Source organism: Euphorbia lathyris, chromosome 1, assembly GCF_963576675.1.
Source record: "Euphorbia lathyris chromosome 1, ddEupLath1.1, whole genome shotgun sequence".
In the NCBI taxonomy this organism is placed as follows: domain Eukaryota; kingdom Viridiplantae; phylum Streptophyta; class Magnoliopsida; order Malpighiales; family Euphorbiaceae; genus Euphorbia; species Euphorbia lathyris.
In genome coordinates, this window is record NC_088910.1 from 89397045 (window position 1) to 89418444 (window position 21400).

At 31.6% G+C, this 21400-nt stretch overlaps 1 protein-coding gene and 2 non-coding genes across 3 annotated transcripts; 1 reads left to right on the forward strand and 2 right to left on the reverse strand.

The window, feature by feature from the left end:
* Positions 1-3442: 3442 nt before the first annotated feature.
* On the reverse strand, positions 3443-3515 carry TRNAF-GAA (transfer RNA phenylalanine (anticodon GAA)). Its single transcript has one exon. It is a non-coding gene; the product is annotated as a tRNA-Phe (tRNA).
* A 10001-nt stretch (positions 3516-13516) lies between these two features.
* Positions 13517-15763, forward strand: LOC136211266 (probable leucine-rich repeat receptor-like protein kinase At1g35710). Its single transcript, XM_066002709.1, has 2 exons — positions 13517-15088; positions 15339-15763. Exons 1-2 carry the CDS (start codon positions 13537-13539, stop codon positions 15707-15709), a joined length of 1923 nt encoding a protein of 640 aa, XP_065858781.1. The 5' UTR covers positions 13517-13536; the 3' UTR covers positions 15710-15763.
* Positions 15764-17053: 1290 nt separating this feature from the next.
* On the reverse strand, positions 17054-17125 carry TRNAP-CGG (transfer RNA proline (anticodon CGG)). The gene has a single exon. It is a non-coding gene; the product is annotated as a tRNA-Pro (tRNA).
* Positions 17126-21400: the final 4275 nt, after the last annotated feature.

The window sequence follows — 21400 nt, forward strand, 5'->3', positions numbered from 1 at the left end:
TTTAAATAAATAAAAATAATAGAAGATTACCTCCTCTTTCGATGATGTCAATTTTAGCCATGTTTTCAGAGAGCAAAATCGGGTGGCGGATCGGCTTACTGCGGAGGGCCATGAGAAGGCCTTGAACGTGTCTATTTTCTCTTCTCCTCCTGAGTCTGTGTTGTCTTTGTTATTTGAAGATAATGTGAGAGTTAGTTTTCCTCGTCTGATCCCGAGCTAGTGTGTTGTGGTGTTTGTTTTTCTTTTCTTTTCCCTGGCAAAAAAAAAAATTATTAATGAAGTAGATGAAGATGTATTGTATTAATTAAGATATAGGCTTATTAGAATCCTAAGGTGGAGATTCAAAACATCATGATGCTTAAATTTAATAAGTCTATATCTAACGGTGAATGAGCAAATTCACTTGCTCATTAAGGAGTATGTGAAAATTCCTGTATAATAACATATTGATAATTTTTATTTAATAGGTATTATTATTTACAACATCAGTTACAATTTATTGTATTATATAATGTAAGGAGTTTGTGATTTTTTTCTTCACAAATTTACATCCTAACAAACTAAAAACTTGAGGTACGGTTATGTTGGTTTGTTAGAGTTATATGATTCTTTTTAATTGTTTTATGTTATACATTGTTATTTGAAAAAAAAAAATTATTTATTGGTTTAAGTTATGATTAAGTTGTTATACATTTTATAAAAATGAAATAGTATTTATTATATTAATATAGTAGTTATAATCTTACCAAAAAAAAATATAGTAGTTATAATATTTGAACTTCATAATTACTATTAATATATATAGATAAGTTAAACTCATATTCTCTCATACGGTGCTAACTAATCGAAAAAGTCACTAAAACACTTTTTATAAATTCTTTCTGCTTCTACTGTTATACGTAGTATATATTGGTATAATTAATATATAGGTGCTTAACCATATACTTCACTCTTATTACAGCATTCCCCTCATCAATGTGTCAAGTCTATGAACGTGAATTATGGTCGTTAAGATAATTTTCACTATCAAATTAACTCCCATCTCTAAAACTATAAATAGTTGTTCATTCAATATTATATGGATTGAAATTTTAGAAGAAAAAAAGAGAACATAACTTTTATTAGTTTTATTGATGCAAACAACATTAAACATCACCATTAAGAAACACGTTAATATAATAAAATTTAAAAATCTAATATATTATGTAAAAAGTAAGAGACTAATAAATTATTTATCTAATTTTTTTAATACGTAATTAAGTATGTTAAAATTAATATGTATATTTTTTGATAAATTAATATGAAATTATTTAATATTATATATAAATACTAAATATAAATTATACAATTCAAAATATGAGTTTAAAAACTTAGTTTCAACTCAAATAAATAAATTAAATTTCTTTAAATATTTTTAACTTAAAAATATAATTATGTGTAGTTATAAATATAAAATTCCATATATATTTTATAACAGTTATAAATAAATATATATTTCAGTTAATTTATTTTGGGATAAGGTGTAAAAATATGTCTAACATTGACCGTCAAGAGCAATTTTACCCCTAACATCTACAATGGTACAATTTTATCCACAATGATGGCAGTTAAGAGCAATTTTACTTATCGTTGGCAAGTTGAATCAATTTTAGATATCATTTTAAAATGTATATGTTTTGCTACTTATTCTGCACCAGTTGCATATCGGTTAGTTTAAAAAAAAGTTCACATTTCTTTGTGATTTAGTAATAGAATTAGAGATTCATATTTTTAAATTCGATGAAATATTTGAATTTTTCTATTCAACTCGTATAAAATACAATATTATTTTTTCACGTCTATTTATGTGTTTGTGATCTGTTACTAATGAGTAATAAAATGATGCACATGTAAAGTCGTAGATGACAAGTTTTGTAACTGGGAAGCCACTTTGATGAATTTTTTATTAAATTAATCCAATTTGCTAATGTTAAGGGTAAAATTTCTCTTGACTGCTAATTTTAGGTAAAGTTACACAATTTTAGACATTAGAAGTAAAATTACTTTTAACTCACAACCAGGACCGACCCTGAGCTTAGGTCAGGAGTGTCCTAGCCTAGGGCCAAAGCTGTAGGGGGTCCAAATTTTTTTATTAGGTGTGTATATATATACGGAGTAAAAAACAATTCATACTAAAGTTAATAAGTGTCACAGTGATTAAGCACACAATTACCATTGAAAGGTCCTATGTCCGATTCCGTGAAAGCAAAATTTTTTTCTTAAAGAAAAAATAAAGAAATATTAAAATTAGGGAAATTTTTACATAGAAAAAAATAGGTCTAGTTGATTTTTTGAATATAGATTGAGGGTTAATTTAAAAATTAAACTCATATTTGGCCTCTGTGATATATATCCAAAGTTGTACTATATAATTTGGTAACATTTTCTCCTTGAAGTATTTCCATAAGTGACATTTAGTCCAATTGTTATGGAAAATTAATCGATTTAATAATTTTTTTTTTTGCTACATGACACAATTTTTGACACGTGATATATACAAATGACAATTGATTTAATTTTTTACCATATAGGTTTAATATGTAGATAAATAAAGAATTAATTTTTTTTCTTATTTAATCACGTATTAAGTCTATATAAAAAAATAAAAAAAAATTATTGGCAAAAAACTTAACAAATCGGTTAGTTTTTTTAATCTAAAATGAGTTAAATGTTACTTATAAAAATACTCCAATAGGCAATATGATCAAATAATATGACATTAGCTAAATGGCAAAATTTTGGATATTACATGAGTCAAATAGAAGTTTAATCCATAATTCAAAACAATTGTGAAACATCTTTTTAATTTTGGATAAACAATTGTATTTAGTGAATGTAATAATACGTATCGTATAATTATTAATGAAATACTTTTTTGTTTATAATGTACTGAAATATATTTTAATTTTTTTTATGTAAAATGTTTTTATTAAAAAAACATTTATTTATTATTCCATCTAGACCAATAAATTATGAGAACCGGCTCTACTGATAACGTTACAGATATTTTTATACATTTTTCAATTTATTTTGGGTTTAATTTTAATTTCATATGAGTTTTAATAAGTTTCTATTGATTCTGTACAGGCATGAAGAAATGAAGTTTTCAATTTCTGGCAAATAGTAATTACATTCAGAACAAAAAAAAAGAAAAAAAAAATCTAGTTGTTTTGTTCTTGTTAAAATAAGAAAGAAGAATTCCTTTCATGGAAAAAAAAAAGAATACTAAAATCACGCAAATGACAATGCAGCGGGAAGCCCAAAGTGTAAGTGGGTATGGACCTTTTTGGAATTTGACAGCTCATATGGATATGAGATAAAGTTGAAATAAAAGCTGACAGTACGTTATGGGCATTTTTGGAATTTTACAACTCATTTAGTAAAAAGTAAAAAAATTAAAAATTGCGGTGATCATGGATCGAACACGAGACCTTCAGATCTTCAGTCTGACGCTCTCCCAACTGAGCTATCCCCGCTGTTGGCTGAGCTTTTCACTTTAATGATATTATACTTTAAATTAATAAAATCCAGCATGATGAGCAAAGAATTGCGTCATATATTAAATTAATCCTTCATATAATTCCTTGGATTTTTGGAATATAAGCTTATTCTCCTATCATTTCTTTCTAGCACGATCAATAATTTGATTTTGAACATTGATCAGATCAGAGAAGACTTCAAATTGTCTGAAATGATTGTAAGTTGTTTTGTCTTCACATATATGGTACTATCTTTGGCTGAATTGTTCTTGTTTATTATTGTGTTACTTCCTCTAATTGTTGGTTGGCGGAGCCTGCCCTTAACTAATTATTTTTAGAGTTTTCTCAATTCAAAGATTAGTCTATCCCGTGACAAACAATACTTGAATAACTACAAAATTAAAAGGATGAAAAATTAAAGTTAATAAAATATCATTAATTATTGTAATTTTTTATTTTAAAGTCGTTAACCGTTAAATTGTCATTGTAAATAAAAAGTTCTAGATTTTGCAAATGGAGGAGGATCTCAATTCTCTTTTTCCAATAAAAAAAAAAGATAAAGTACTACAATAGGCTTATTATTTTTGGAGAAGTATCAATTTAAACTCTACGTACAAAATAGCCACCAATATAAGTTTAACGTTTAAAAAATATACCAATTTAGGCATCGATAACGGAACGTCACACTAAACTATACAACCTTCAGGTGACATCCCACTAAAGTGTACATCCGGTTTTTATGACCGGTCAATGCAAGTCAAAGTTGCCACATCAGCATTTTTCATTGTAACATTAAAAAAATGGGACCCACTCTTTATGAAATTACTAAAATAACCGTATTTCTTATAGAATTACTAAAATATCATCATCTTCTTCCTTCAACTTCTCTCCCTCTCTCTCCCATTTCTCTCTCTACCATTTCTCTCTCACTCCTCTCTATTTTGCTTCTCATTTCCTTCCATTTCGCTTCTCATTTCCTTCTATTTGTACACCACATATGTAATTTACCACTATTTTGTACGTAAAAACTATAGACCTATTTTGGTACCTTATACCTAAAAAACCCACATATACTCATATCTAAATCTGAGGAAGCTTATTTTTAGATTTATCCCAAAAGAATATACATTAAAATTAAAATAAAAGTTCAATGTGAAAAAGTAAATAAGAAATCTTAAAGCATGAAAGTTAAAACACTTTATATTTTTTAGGGTAAATAATTTGTTAGTCCTCTCCTTTTTACCTAACACATTGTTCAGTACTCCTATTTTGAAAAACACATTATAAGATCCTTTTTTTTGCCATTATTAACCATTTGGTCATTCTATTTATTTTCTTTTAGATTTTTAATTGTTATATTGGACATAAACAGACAGACAAAAAATAACAGAGTAATATTACCATTTTGTATCTACTATGGCTGTCCTAAAAGTTAAGATATGTTCGGTTAAAAATCTAAAAAAAACTAGAGAGAAGAACCAAATGGTCAATATTGAAAAAAGTTAAAGACCTTATAATGTATTTTTCAAAATAGAGAGACAAAACAGTGTGTTAAGTAAAAAGATGTGGACTAATAAATGATTTAGTCTATTTTTTAATAGAATCTCGGAGAAAGAGTGGGCGTGGAGAAGAGTAAAATAACAATTATTATTATATGCAAAAAGCAAAAACCCATTTCATCCTCTTCCTCTCATATCCTTTATTTTTTGCCCATCTTCCTCTTCATCCCCCTTACGCCTCTTCTTGCTACTTTTAATCTCAAAAGAAACAAGTGGATTTTGTTTGATTTACATGAATGTGATGAGTTTATGCTACAACAAAAGCTGAGATTTTGAGTCCTTGTCAGAAATATTGAATCCTTACCTTTCTGCAACAAGTTCAAACTTAATCTTCTGCCATGGCTGGAGGGGCTCCAGCCTGACAGAATCTGGCGGAGCCAGGATGGAAAACCCCTCTTTGGGGTTTTTCGGCGGATCCGAAGGGTCGGTCGATCCTCCCCAATCCCTCTAGCTCCGCCCCTGTCTGCAACAAGAGTAAATATTGTTGGTTTTAATGTTATGATCACTAAATTTCAAAATGTAACATAAAAATAATTTACTTTTACATTTTTTAACTTAAAAACCACTATAACTGATAACCAATAATTATAACATTTTTTTTGTGAAGGGTTGTACATAGCATGCACCAAGTGTGGAAAATATGGCCATGTGAAAGAAGCATGTCTAAACATTACCCTCCTCCGAAACCTAAACTCACCATGAAAATCTCGTCAAAATGGCCTAAAGATTGATGATACTGCCATGGATTCAGCCACTAGAGGTAAAGACGTCAACCCCGAGATCTCGTTGCCTTTAGTAGCTATACATAGTGATAAAGAGGCTCTTAAAGACAGTGATGGATATGCGGCATGTATGATTGTTCCAGAGCAGACTTATAAGCCTCATTCTAGGAAACTAGAGCATATTAATGATAAACAAGAATAACATCAGCCGACACCACAACCTTGCCTAGCTAGTTCTCCTATAAGAACACTCTCGCTCGTGATCCCAAAGGAAAGACTGCTACTATCGAGCATGCCAGTTCGAAAGAAACTCTTACCTTTGGAAATTCAAAGTCGACTGGGTGACTAGAGTGACTTTTACTGGCCCTTTGGGGTACCTAGCTCCAAGTTCCCATAATATTTTTGGTGGTTTGTGTGACAATGCTACCGATGCATAAATGGATGTTGATAAAGCTTCTAGGGATAAGGAAAGTGCTAGATCGAGTGAAGATTCTCCGTGCCGAAATAAAAGAAGCCGAACGAGTACCAATACAAAAGAGCCACTTGGATCACATGATTTGGATGTGAATCATGTGACTATGGGTGAGACGTCCGCCCCTGGTTACTGACTCTCAATGGTCGTGTGTGTTTGCCACTTCCTTCTTGAATGTTTATTTCGTGGAATTGTTTATGAGCCGGTGGTAATGAGCTTCACCGGACACTTCACCATATAATCTCCATTTATAGATCTGAACTCCTTGCCCTTATTGAGCATTGCCTTCCTTCTGCCCGAGCTGAGGAGTTGAGAAGGAAATTGAAGTTTTTCGAATATGGAGGTAGTAGATACCGAAGGTTTAAGTGAGGGTATTTGGTTGTTTCAGAATAGTGATAAATTACAAATTTCTATGCTATCCAAGAATAGATAATTTCTCCATACAAGAGTTACTTGCATTGGGGGGGGGGGGGGGGGGGTCAGTGGCATGGTCTTTCCTTCTTGTCTTCCTTCGTACACTTCAGTCTGCAAATGCCTTTAAAGTGAGAGTTTATAGCATATATGTTGTTATATTGCAATAGTGTTACGGAGGCCTGACTTATTCTCGGAGACTTCAGTTGTGTAAAAAATCTAGACGAAAAGTAAGGAGGGTCGACCAGTATACTTGATTGATGCACCTTCTTCTCCTAATGGATAAACTACATGCATCTATCGACATGGGATTTTCGGGACCTTACTTCACCTGGTATTGGGGATCGTCTCCAAGGACTCGGGTAACGTGTCATTTAGATAGAACATTATGCAACATTCAGCTCCATGACCAGTTTTTAGAGGAAGCAATTCGACACCTTCCCCCGTAACCAATCAAACCACACACTGATCCAACTAACATTCTAGCCTCAAATTTTAGAGCCCAGCAATAAACCATTCCAGTTTGACGATGTGTGGCTACAACATGATGACTTCAAACTTTTTTTCACTTCAGTGTGGGATAACACGGCCCGATTGCCATTGGTTTGCAAGAGTTCATAGTGGCGGTGCACAGATGGAACACAAAGGTGTTCGGAAACATTTTTTTATAGTAAATGTCGGATATTGAGGCATCCGGGGGACGTATAAAAATGTCTTGAACCGGGGGTTATAAAGGGCTAATCAGATTGGAATCAAAGTAGTTGTCTTGGCTTAATACAGTTCTGCTCCAAGAGGAAATATTTTGGTATTAGAAATCTCGGGCAAAGCTTTGGGGATAACAACATATCCTTCTTCCATACTTTTACACTTATCTGTCATCATCGTAATAAAATTGAGGGGCTACAGGATGAATCGAGCATTTGGAACTGGGATGGAGTTGAGGTGAAGCAGATGGTCTTTGACTATTTTCTTCAACTATAAACTGATGATTGCATCGACCGACTTTCTCTGGTGACACTTACCAGGTTCTCACTCTTCACAACTCTATAATTTCTATGATACATACTTCTTTCATTGGTGATAAGATTAGAACTACTCTGTTCGATATAGTCCCCTTTTAAGGCCCCCGTGCCTGATGGTTTTCAAGCAAGTTTTTTTTTCAAAAATTGTGGGCATAGGTTGGGCCCTAGGTGTGTAATTCAATAAAAAGATGCTTGGATATAGGCTCTGTTAGTTAGGGATGGGATGATATATTAATTATTGTGATAACCAAAGGTCAGCAACTTGGAATGGATGTCACAATTTAGCCAGACCGGTCTCTATATTATCGTCTACAAAATTGTAACAAAATGTATCGTTAACCGGCTGAAGCCCCCCCTACAACATTTTGTTAGACCTATATACAGTAGTTTTGAGCCAGGGAGGTAAATTACTGATAATGTTATTCTTTTACAAGAAGTCATTCACACGTTCAAGAGAAAGAAGGGTCGAAAGGCTACATGATTTTGAAGCTTGACCTAAAGATGGCATATGATCAGGTTTTGTTGAATTTCCTCTATGATACTCTAAAGGATATTGGCTTAGATGTCTTTATGGTCGATGTGATCTTGGAGTGTGTTTCGGGCTCTAAGCTTAGAGTTATCCGGAATGGTGAACAAATGCAGCTCAATGCATCTAGGGGTCTTCGATAGGGGTCTTCAATGTCATAGGTGGTTCTCATGTAACGGTCATCGATGAATGCTTAAATCCAAAATCACTATGAGACCTATATGAGACACTGCATGCTTAGGTTATCGCCTAAAGAGCCAATAAATTAGTGCCAAGTATGGGTTAGCCAGGTATGTACTGAATCATTCTGAGGGATCATGAGTGAAGTACGAGGATTGCTACTCACTTGAGGGAGAAAAGATATCATCGGCCACTTGATTAGTGGAAATGAGAAGAGTGTAGCCACACCCAAATGAAGCAATGAATATTATTTATTCGAACTTATCAGTTCACTAAAAGATCAAGGAATGTCTGAACACTGTATGAGGATGACAATAGCATGCCTCATGTTCAACATGATATCATATAGTAAGGGATTACTATGAGGTTACTATTAAGTTCTCAGTCTTTGAACATGAGATAAATATATGAGTTTGATAGTCATAAAGGTCAGCTAAAATCTATTGATGCCTAGATTAGATGAACCAGAAATTCGGTCTAACCACCACCTCTAGATATACCTATCTAGATCGCTCGCAGAATGAAACTATAATGGAATCAGAGTTTCGTTTAAGAAATGTTAGAACAATGTTAATGGGCCTAAATGAATAGAGGAATTCAATTGGATTGAATTCATTTTCGGTCTGCCCAAACGGGAGAAATAATAGGGATAAGTTCAATCTCAAGTTTAATCTTCAGTTTAACTATATTAAATTAAAAATGTAAATTTAGTATATATATTATCAGATAATATAGTTGTATATAGTTTTATGGGTTCATTTCAAATTAAACCATGTGGTTACATGTTTTTAGAGATTGGTACATGTAGTTTTTTACAAATCGAACCATGTGGTTTGTAAAATTTTCATTTTCAGTTGACTTTATAAAATTTGACCGATAACGACCTCAAAATGAAAATTTTCAAGAATTAAAGTTGTTTAGTATCATATTTACTGTGGAACCACATTTTTTATTTTTCAAAATCATCATTTTGGAGTTTTCTCTCCCTAAATATTAACTTTCTCTCTTATAAAAAACAACAGCTAAATGACATCAAACCTAAAAATTTGAAGAATTTAAGTTGCTTAAAATATAATTTAATTCTTGAAAAGTTTCATTTCGAGGTCGTTATCGACCAAGTTTGGCAAAGTCAACCCAAAATAAAAAAATTACAAACCATAATGTTTGGTTTGTAATAAAAAACCCACAGATACCGATCTGCAATAACGTGCAACCACATGGTTTAATTTGAAATTAATCCTAGTTTTATATACACACAATTAATCATAATATTACACAATTAATCCTACTATTACATGTATATTTAATTCTAATATAATACCTTAATTAAAAGTTAAATAATAATTTGGCTATTATTATTTTCTAAATCAATCAAGTACATATTTAATCAAATTGGATTTGATTAAAAGTAATTGGATTAAAGATCCATATAATCAATGTAAATTAATATTATATGTTAATTTACACAAATTAATTTTAATACATAGTTATATGTATGTAAATTTAATTTGGATTATGTTAAATATTTTGATAATTAAATTATCATGTAAATTAATATTATATGTTAATTTACACAAATTAATTTTAATATATAGTTATATGTATGTAAATTTAATTTGAATTATATTAAATATTTTGATAATTAAATTATCTTAAACAATTTTAATTAAAAAAAACATTTAAATAAAAATTAAAGGGATACATGAGAGATTTTCTTAGGAAAAAGACTACCCGTTTCTTTATCCCATCAAGTGAATTTCACTCTGCCCTCTCTCTTCACACATCTCTGCAGTCAGTTTTTCAAATTTGAGAAAAAGAAAGAAAAGAAAAAATCTTTGTTCTTCATCCTAGAAGCAAAACTGCTTCTTGTACATGTGTTTTGGCAAAGAAGGATTGGTTTTGGTACATGGATTTGATTCCGGTGATAGTAAGCAACCGTTCCTGTTTCGCTAGTGATGATATAGAGGAAGTTCGCTTTTCAACTCCTCCATCTCATTCAAGGGAATCTTTTTGGTCCATCCTAGATGAAAGATATTTTTTCCTAACCTTAATTTTTTCCTAACCTTAATCATCTACAGTGTATGCTAGATCCTAATGGATAAGTTTTATATGTGTGCTATATTTGTTTTAAAACCGTTAACTCATACTATGCAAACAACAATTTTACCGAAAAATATTTATGCAAAAATTGATAGTTGCAGCAAAAACTTTTTCTAGGGGTTTGTGCATTCGGACAACGCGGAAATCGAACCTTACCATGATTGTAGAGTTAAGCTGACAGATTCTAGTTCAAAAGGAGCTCATATGGATCAGAGTTGTCCATGGAAAATATGAGGGTAATTGGGAGGGAATGGCAGTCTTCAACTCGAACCTGTCTCACTCAATACGTGGCAGAGTATCATTGCTAAGAGTAGCATCATATCTACTGGCATCAGTAAACAAAATTTTAACATGTGGGCCACTTGTTTCTGGATGGCTATTTGGTGAGGCTCGGTCCCATTAGCGAGTATGGTGGAGCATCCAATCTCGATTGATCACATTGCACGTAAGGTGATAGATTACTGGAAAACAAAACCTGGGAGTTAGGACTGGGACATGCTTTGTTTGATAGTGAATGCATCGACTTTACTGAAAATCGCAGCGTTTATTGTCTTCCCCCAAAGCGAGTCATCTGATGTCTTATTTTGGGTTCCATGCTTTTCTTGAGAATATATAGTCCGAACAGGGTATAGATCTATGGAGCCTCCTTATGGAATCTGGCAGCGCCTGAGGAAATAAAGTATTTCCTTTGGCAGCTCGTACATGATAGCATACTCTGTAACACTAATCACGTGAGGAGGCACATGTCGTCTAACCCCTTGTGTGTCCGGTGTCCAAGTGAGGAATCTACATTCCACATACTTAGGGATTTTTCGCAGATCAAAATGACATGGCGAAGAGCTGTATCCATCGACTTGCACCCTCTTTTCTTCTTGAGTGGTTTGCATGGTGGCTACTGGGTAACCTTCGATCTACAGGGAGCTTCCGATATATATGTTGGCCATTATTTTTTGCTTGTTGCCTCTGGTGGTTATAGAGATTTCGAAATGACATTATGTTTAATGCTAAAGATTTTCCAAGAAATCATATGGAGGTAATGATTAGGTTCTGTAATGAATGCAATGTAACTAAAGTACTTCAGCCCATGAGCTCGTATGTAGTTCCACAGACGGTTTGGATTTCTTAGTAGCCACCGAGTGAGGGTTGGATAAAGCTCAACACGGATGGAGCTTGCAAGGCAACTTTGGGTTAGCTTCTGCAGGGGGCTGCTCAAAGATAGCTTGGGCAGATGGTGTAGTGGCTTTGGGGCGAATATATGGTATTGCATATGCTTGGTAGTAGACTTTGGGGCCTATATTTCGGTTTACAGATTGCCTGGGGCAAAAGGTTCCGAAAGATCATTATCGAGTTTAGACGATTCACAAATGTTTCTAGATAATGAAGATTGTTGACAGAAACTCACCGATTTCTAGCTTGACCGGAGTCGTGAATTGTTCAAGGGAGAGAAGGAGAGAGACAGTCGTGAAGTGGAACAAGGAGAGAGAGCACTATGAATCGTGTTCAATTGAAGGAGAGAGAGAAAGCTGTTAGGATTTTAATTTAATTAAATTTGTTTAATTAAATAACTCTAATATTGTTTGGTAACTTGAATAACCCTATTATTCCTTTAGTTTCAGCATTCCGTTTCAGCATTCAATAATTTATCATTATTTATTATAATTATAATTATATATATATAATTTATTTTAATAATTATTATTATTTATCTATAATTTATCGTTATTTATTATAATTATAATTATTTATAAATAATTTATAATTTATTATATATTAATGTATCAATTTTTATTATAATTACAATTATTTATATATAATTTATACTTTATCATTATATATATATATATATATATGTATATATATATATATATAATTTATCATTATTTATTATAATTATAATTATTTGGTACAACTTATTTACAAATTTTGTGAGAAGTAAATAAATATTATATCAACATGTTTACATTACAATGCTCTAAAAAATCGTATAAGAAAAGTAAATTTTCATATTCTAAATAAGCCAAAAATGTAAAATGTATTTAATAATCTAAATAGGCCAAAAATGTAAAATATGTGTAATTTATGTGTAAATTTGTATTTATGTGTAAATTTGTATTTGAATGGACATTTGTATTCATATGGAAATTTGTATTTGTATTTGACTTCTCAGGCTTTAAATTATATATAAATTTATATGTTGTATATAATTTGTATTTTTAGTTTAAATTAGACTTATTCTTATTCAATTTCATAGACTTTTATCAAGTCGAGCTTTTATTTGATATTCAATTTAGTTTTATCTTTAATAATATATTTATTTATATTATTGTTATTATTATTATTAAAACCATTATTATTATTATAAGCTTATTAATGTCTAATATTATCATTAAAATTATTTTAAAATCTAATATAATCATTATTGTTAAGTTCAGTAGCATTCGGTTCAGTATTATGTAGTATTTAGTTCAATTCAGTTTTTTCAACGATAAAGAACAGAACCTAACTATGTATAGCAAGTTTTTTTTATTTTTTCTGAAAAAAGTATTATTGTAAATTACAATTGTTATATATTGTTAGTTTTTTCTTTGAAACAATATATTGTTAGTCTAATAATTGGGTGTTCGTTATGGTTATTTTGTTTTTTACAAAGTACCGTTACTTGGTGTGGTTTTCACCATTGGATTAATTTTATGCTCTATCATCCAGTGGTGAAAACCACACCAAGTAACGGTACTTTGTAAAAAACAAAGTAACCATAGCGGGCACCCTAATAATTGTAATTTACGTTTTGAATATATTATATATGCTTGAAATTGTGTGCGGCAAAAAGCCGTCATGACAATAATAATACAAAAATGTATATCCATCTCCACTTACTATATGGCAGGCAGAAGGGTCGCATCACAGGATTCTTGACAAATATATTTAATTCAAACCCATAAAATCACATTATTTATATTTATGACCCTAATTAATAAGTATTCATCACACACATCAATCCCAATTCTTCATTCGCATATCCATCAATGGAAATTCCAATTCACACAAAACTTTTCTCACTTACAATATTGATCTTCTTTTTTTCATACCCATTAAGCAAAGCTTGCCATCCAATTGATAAACAAGCATTGCTTCACTTCAAGCAAACAATCATCTATGATCCATCACACCTCTTACAATCATGGACACCTTCTTCCGATTGCTGCACTTCTTGGAACGGTGTCGTTTGCGATTCTTCCGGCAGAGTTGTTAATCTTTCTCGTCCTGGTCTTGTTTCTGATGATGGCTTCATTGAAGATACTTACATGTCAGGATCTTTGTCTCCGTTTTTGGCAAATTTATCATCTCTTCAACTTCTTGACCTTAGTAATCTCAAGGATTTGAATGGTTCTGTTCCTCCGGAATTCGGCCTGTTATCGAAGCTGCAGTATCTCTTTCTTGATTCTAACAAGCTTACCGGTACGATTCCGGTGAGTTTTAAGTACTTATTTAACTTGAAGAAGCTGTATCTTAGCAACAATTTTATATCCGGTAGTGTTTCGCTGTCTGTTTTTCAATCCTGGAAGTTTTTATCAGAACTTGGTCTATCAGGAAATTTATTGTCAGGATCTATTCCTTCTTCAATTGGGAACATGGTAATGCTAACAAAGCTTGATCTTCATGGTAACAGCTTTTCCGGGAGTATTCCGACGAGTACTGGCAATCTTAAGAATCTGAAATATCTTGATCTTTCTGAAAACCTGATAACCGGAAGAATTCCAGGATCCGTCGGTAAACTTTCTGCACTAGTTTTGGTATATCTGAATCAAAACAAACTTACAGGAAGTATTCCTGCTTCAATATCAGGACTTAAGTCTATGCAATTCTGTCGTTTATCAGAAAACAAATTGACAGGACATTTGCCTCAATCGATCGGAAAACTTCCAAATATTCAGAGGCTAATCCTGGAAAACAACAAACTTACAGGAAAATTGCCTGCAACAATTGGCCATCTCACTACTCTTACTGATCTATTCTTCTCAAACAACTGTTTTACCGGAAAGATTCCTTCGAGTTTCGGTCATTTGATCAATCTTCAATCCCTTGATTTGTCAAGAAATCAAATCTCCGGCGAAGTTCCTCCTCAGCTTGTTAAACTACAAAGATTACAGTATTTGGATCTGTCGTTCAATCCTTTGAAACTAGTTCATATACCATCCTGGTTTCGAAAATTGAAACTTTTTCGACTTATCCTGGCGAAAACGGGGATTAAAGGACCACTTCCAAGCTGGCTGGGATCAACTTCTATATCGGTACTTGACTTGTCAGGAAATGAATTAACAGGAAAGTTGCCTCACTGGATTGGTAACATGACTAGCCTATCCTTTCTAAATCTGTCAAATAATGGATTCCATTCGTCAATTCCTGTCGAATTCAAGAACCTGTCACTTCTAATGGATGTTGATCTTCAGTCGAATAAGTTTCGCGGTGGCCTGGATTTCATCTTCTCTAAAAAGATCAATTATCCATTAGGCCAGTATAACTCTATTGATGTTTCTAACAACATGTTTTCAGGTCCTATTGAAGATGCCATCGGAGAAAGACTATTAGATATGGATATTTCTGCTGTAATTTAGGAATATAATTGATTTGTAATTATCATGTTCACACATATAATTTTAGGAGAGAGTTTTTAGGAAAGAAATTAGGCTCTGATACCATGATAATGTAGAATCCTTGCCTTTCCATTCATTGATAATGTGATATATATACACAAGATATATGTGTGAACATGATAATTACAAATCAATTATATTCCTAAATTACAGCAGAAATATCCATATCTAATAAAGACCAGCGATGCGAACGATTACTTGGTTAAGTCTGTCGCGAAATAAGTTGGGAGCATCGATACCGAAATCAATAGGAAAATTGAGTGAATTACAGGTGCTGAAGATGGTGAGAAATGGAGTAAAAGGGAAGATTCCTGAGGAGCTTGGAAATGCAAAGAAATTGAGTGTAATATTACTTTCAGGGAACAAACTAAGTGGTGGAATTCCTGAGAAGGTAATGAATTTGAAAGAGCTGAAAGAGTTTGATGTTTCAGAGAATAGATTAAGTGGGAGAATTCCAAAACATAAAGCAAATATTCCAGCTTCTTCATTTAAGAATAATGATGGATTATGTGCTGCTCCACTTCTTCCTTGTAAGAAGCTTTAGTGTTATTTTTTTTATCAACATTGGTTTCAAAAGGCTTTTTTTACCTTTCTCTTCCATTTCTTTTAAAGTTCAATGGTTGTTTTAAGAATTTTTTAACTTTCAATTTAAAACTGTGACATGAAAAGTTGGGCCTTTTCACACTGTCCTTTTATGGATAACATCAATTTGGACTTCAGATGGTGAAGGGATGCACAACTCATATAAAGATAGAACAAAACATAAAAATAAGCAGTGAACTAATTTATTAAAGTTATAAATTATGATAGGATTAACTACATATATAAATTTATAGATTAATATATATGTATATACGGAGATTACGATGGTTTTCGCCTGACCGTTAAATATATATTTCTTGAAATACTAAGATATAGATTAAAATCATCTTATGGGCTTAGATTCAATAAGACTAGTTCTAATAGTGACAGACCAAATTCATTTAGTCAGTCACTAAATGAAAACCACCAATACAGATTAATATAAGAACATAAAATGGCTTAGTATGGTGTATTTTATTAATGAGAAAGATAAACATATTTATAATGGAAGGTTCATACAAATAAATGTCTATAACTATACTTATCTTAATCATTACATGTAAATGTTCATATAACATCTTTTTAGATGTACATTCATGCGAATAAAGGTTGTGTCTTATTAAAAATCTTACCAAGTAAAATCCAATGGGACAAAATCATTGGTTAAAGGAAACAGAGTACAACATTTACTCCCACATTTTGTAATATTATCGAAGATTTTAAGTTGACATATGCCAATATCATAAACCAACTTTTTAAAAGTTATAAAAGATAATGTCTTTATAAACAAATCTGCAAGGTTGTCACTTGATTTAATTTGTTGAATATTGTTTTCAATGTTTTTCTAACAGCATGAGTAAAGTTTTTTTTTTTTTTGATGAAATGTGCTTTATTATATCTTTAATGTAGCATAATGTCATTTTAAGTTTGTTTGAGGGTGGGTTAAATGAAACCTTTAATTAATTAAGTGGAGCAAACAACTCTTCTATTAAAGTTCAAAGCCCATAATGTATTGTCTATTCAGAAAGTTAAAAGCTAAAAAGCTAAAGTTTTTCCTTTTTGTTTTTTAATGGTTCCTTCCTTGTAAAAAGAGAATGACGTAATTAGAGAAGTAAAAAGATACTCTGTTCTTAACAACCTTTGTATATTTAAAAACGGAAAACGTATCAACAAGCACCAGTGGTCTAGTGGTAGAATAGTACCCTGCCACGGTACAGACCCGGGTTCGATTCCAGGATGGTGCATTTTTATTTCTTTTTTAAGTTGCACAATATATGAAATAAAAAAATTAAAATTATTAACGTTTGGGGTGTTGCGAGAATCGAACTCACGACCTCTCGCACCCGAAGCGAGAATCATACCACTAGACCAAACACCCTGTTTGTTTCATTTTCAAAACATATATTACATATTGGTTTTTCATGGTTTCCTTTATTTATATTTCAGAATTTCGACTGGCAAATATAGACTATATAATTTTTTTTATTTCTACAAAAGGATGATAACTAGTTATATATAAGCAGTGAAAAGAAAAAAAATAAAGAAGCCAATAAGCCTGTATCCATAAAATAATTGAATAAAAAAGTATTATTCATCAAATTCTCACTCAGGAAAAAGTTGTTACATCATATGTATAATACAGCGCACACCATGAACTCAACTAAAGAATTCATATATTGAATTTTTAAGAAAGAGGAGAATTATATGGAGACAAAAAATTTATTAGTAGAAAAATGTGATGTTACATATTGAAGAGATGCACATTTTGATGGCAAAATCCCTAGCAATGTCCATCTATGTTGCATGAAAATTGAGACCCTAAAATGTTGTTTCTAAGAAACGGCAATAGATACGGAGACAAAATACGAAAAACATAAACATTAATGAAACAGTTTTGGTGCAACATAAATATCCATTGGTGCAATTTAGTGTCCACCTTTCCTTCCAATTGTCATTTTTGGGTGTCCTCCACATCCCCATCCCCAACACCCTCCACCACCACTTCCTCCTCCCCATCCCCATCCTCCACCGCCACCACCACCTCCTCCTCCCCCACCCCCACCCCCACCCCCACCTCCACCACTTCCTCCTCCTCCACCCCCTCCCCCACCTCCACCACTTCCTCCACCCCATCCATGACCGTTACCATTTCCTCCACCACCCCCACCTCCACCACCACCGCCACCACCGCCACCACCTCCACTACCACTGCCACCATTCCCTTTTCCACCCTTTCTTCCGTGTCCTTTGCCTTTTCCTTTCCCTTTCCCTTTACCATTGCCACTACCACTGCCCCCTCCACCACCACCACCACCACCACTTCCTCCTCCCCCTCCACTGCCACCGCCCCCGGTTCCTCCTCCATTCATATGATTCGTATTGGCTTCAAGCATAACTTGATTAGTTGAATTTGTTTTGGTTTCTTCCATGTCTTTAATGCTTCCGTGTGAATTAAAGCGATGAGCAACATGAGTTTCTTCTTCAATTGCGAAAAATGGGGTAATTAATAATAGCAGTGATATAAAGAACAAGAGTACTCTAAATTCCCTACTTGCACTCTTCATAGCTCAATTTTTGAAAAACAATAACCAAGCTACTCCATTCTTATAGTTGAATAACAAACTTATTATGGATGGGATGGGATGTACCAAACTCATAAAAAGAGAAATTATCATCATCTTCACCAATATGCCTTGCTCATCAATTTGTCCCCACCTTCCAATTATGCCTCAATGGAACACTCTAATTAACACACAAACAAAACTTCCATGCATACTCTTAATATTATACTATACTACAATGTTGGGCTCAACAGTAAGAAAGCGTTTCTAATAACAGCTTTATGTAGGTTCGATTTTCACTGCCGTTGTTGAAACTCCATAGATAAAACAGTATGTGCGTTTTTTTGATATTGAGATTTTCCCTCATCTGAACTCAAGTTTTCCATTTTTTAGGAGAAAAAATTATTTTGAATGACGTGGTGCATCAGATCAATAGTTTAATGTCACGTAATGTTTCAACTAATAAAACATTAACACTACATAATTAATTAATTATTTATATTATAAAATTTTAGACTTTAAAATATAATTCTTAAACTCTAAACCCTAAACTTTAAATTATAAATTTTAAATCTTAAAATATAAATGTAAATTAATCTCGTGTATAGATAACATATTACATCCTAGTATAGTAATTTTTTTTTTTCTATTTAATGAGGAGTTTAAGTTTGTAACCATGCCCGAACAAGCTCCCCACTAGTTCATGAATACTATAAACATGCTCATATGTATATAAATATAATTTAATTGATTTTTTCTTTTTCTTTTTTTTTTCATAATTTTTTGTAATGAGACTAAAAGATTCTGCCAAGTATTATTAGAATATTAATTTCATTTTTCACAGCGTAATATAATTAGAATATTACACCTTACGCAAAATAGAACCCATGCTATATTGGCATGTGAGTAGTTGTATGTATATGGAAAGAGGGTAATGCCTTTAGCTTGAAGATAGTGAAATGCTTTTAAATGGAATTTAATTACGTGGAGGCCATGTGAGATGAACTAAATATTAGAAATGGAAGGCAAGTTGAGACATAATGCATATCACAATCCTATTCAAGCAATCATGTTTCCATGTGATGGGTTTTTCAATTCTTCGTTAGGATTCGGTACTCTTATGGGAAGATTTCAATGGAGTGTATTTTTTTTTTTTTTTTTTATGTAGAAAACAAAATAGAAAGTAGGAGTCTCCGACTCTTAAGTTAGATTTTAAAGAACTATTAAGTAAAGAAGTAACAATAGTCGGGTACAAAAAAATAACAAGTAGTGTATCTTTGGAGGCGTGATATTAAGAAAGAATCTTAAAAAGATAAGATTCCATTAATATAGAAGCTAATTACGCTCGTTAATGACTACTAATTAGAATAGGATTGTAATATTTTAATCAAGAAGGAACATTATTTTAAAACAAATTACAGATCTATTTAAGCATGCTGAATGAAATTTAAAATTATTCTTTTTGTTTCCAAAAAGAATAAAAGTTCTGTTACCTTTACTGACTAAAATTTGGATGAGTTTATCATAAATTTGAATGATGTTTTTTTTGGTAAATTTACAAAATTAGGCATTTTGTGAGATGAGAATTGTAATGATGTTAGTTATATTGTTTATGTATTTTTGTTTTGTGACCTTTTTAAATGTTTTTAAAAAATTGAATCTCTATGATTGAAATCGAAACATCAGTTCTTGCATATTGTTGTTGTATTAGAAAGATCAAAATTTGCATGCAGAGATCAAATTTGAACTACGTACGCATATTTTGAACCAAATAAATTAATAATGGGCCTAATGAATTACTCTGGTCCTTATATATAACTTAAATTCAGTCGAATTTTATTCGATTCTTTAGTTAATTTTTTGGACTTCGTAAGTTTACTACTATATAGATTGTTTTTGTACAAACTTATTATATCTTATTATAGTAAATAAACGATAATAATAAAAATAGATTGATATATGTGAATAAATTATATTGATATTTAAATTGGTTATGCATTCTGCCATGGCTAAGTCGGATTTAATGTAGAGAAAAATGACTTAGAACTTTGTTTTAGTAGATAGAAAAGAGAGGAGATTGGACAACTTTTCTTGAATGATTTTGTTCACAAGGCCCTCATTCTTGTCTCCTTAAAGTGAAAGGTCCGTGTTTTAACCTAAAGGCCCAAATAACTGAGGCCCATTGGTGTAACAAAATCCATTACAAAAATCAAGTAAATAGAGATAAACAAAAGGGCCGAATACATGAATATCATAATTAAGAACAAAATTACAACTAAATCATATCACCAAACTTAATTCTTAATATTTCATTATTTTCTATATATTATGATTTTATACCATAATTTAAAAAGTTTAGACTCCAATTCATAAATCATAAATTCTAGAAATTATATTCTACACTTCTAATTTATAAATTATAATCCTTAAAATATATTAAAAGTACTGATTTTACTAATTTTACATAATCCAAAATTATGACTTGACATAGTTGTAAATAGTTTTTAGTATATGAATTTCTGTGTAATTTTCACTTTCACTAAACAAAAACAGGGCAATGCTCCATGTAGTTTCACTAATTACCTGTTTAACTCAACTTTTCATATATGCTGTTTAGTGTTGTTGTTAACTATTTACACAGTTTGTTGATTCTCGTAATTAGTAGAAATTAACTAATTTTCCTTCTAAAATAGCTATCAGAAATGAAATACCAAAAAGAAAATCAAACTGCAACTAAATTTTACCAGACTTTCACAATACTGTATCATCAAGAGGAAAAATAATAAACCAATAGAAGAAAGAAATGAAAGAAAAAATATGCATATGTGATGGAGAGAAAGAGATGAAAAATTACATATAAAAATAGTATTTGAAGAAATAACAACATAAGATAATACAGAAGAAAGAACCCCACTAAACAAAGCATTTCTTTAGTAAAAAAAAAAGAAATTACGCTATAACGTTACAAATTTTTTAATAGAAAAAGGAGTTGAAATGAACGAACAAATTACTAGTAATTAAGGATAATCACGAAAATTACCAATGACCCTTTTGTGACCTAATCAATTACATACATGTAGTTTCAAGCCAAT

Bases quoted from the DNA above. Each gene is read 5' to 3' on its own strand.
- LOC136211266 (XM_066002709.1), top strand. From the start codon at position 13,537: ATGGAAATTCCAATTCACACAAAACTTTTCTCACTTACAATATTGATC. The intron at 15,089-15,338 runs AAAGACTATTAG...TCCATATCTAAT, and splicing joins TATTGAAGATGCCATCGGAG to AAAGACCAGCGATGCGAACG.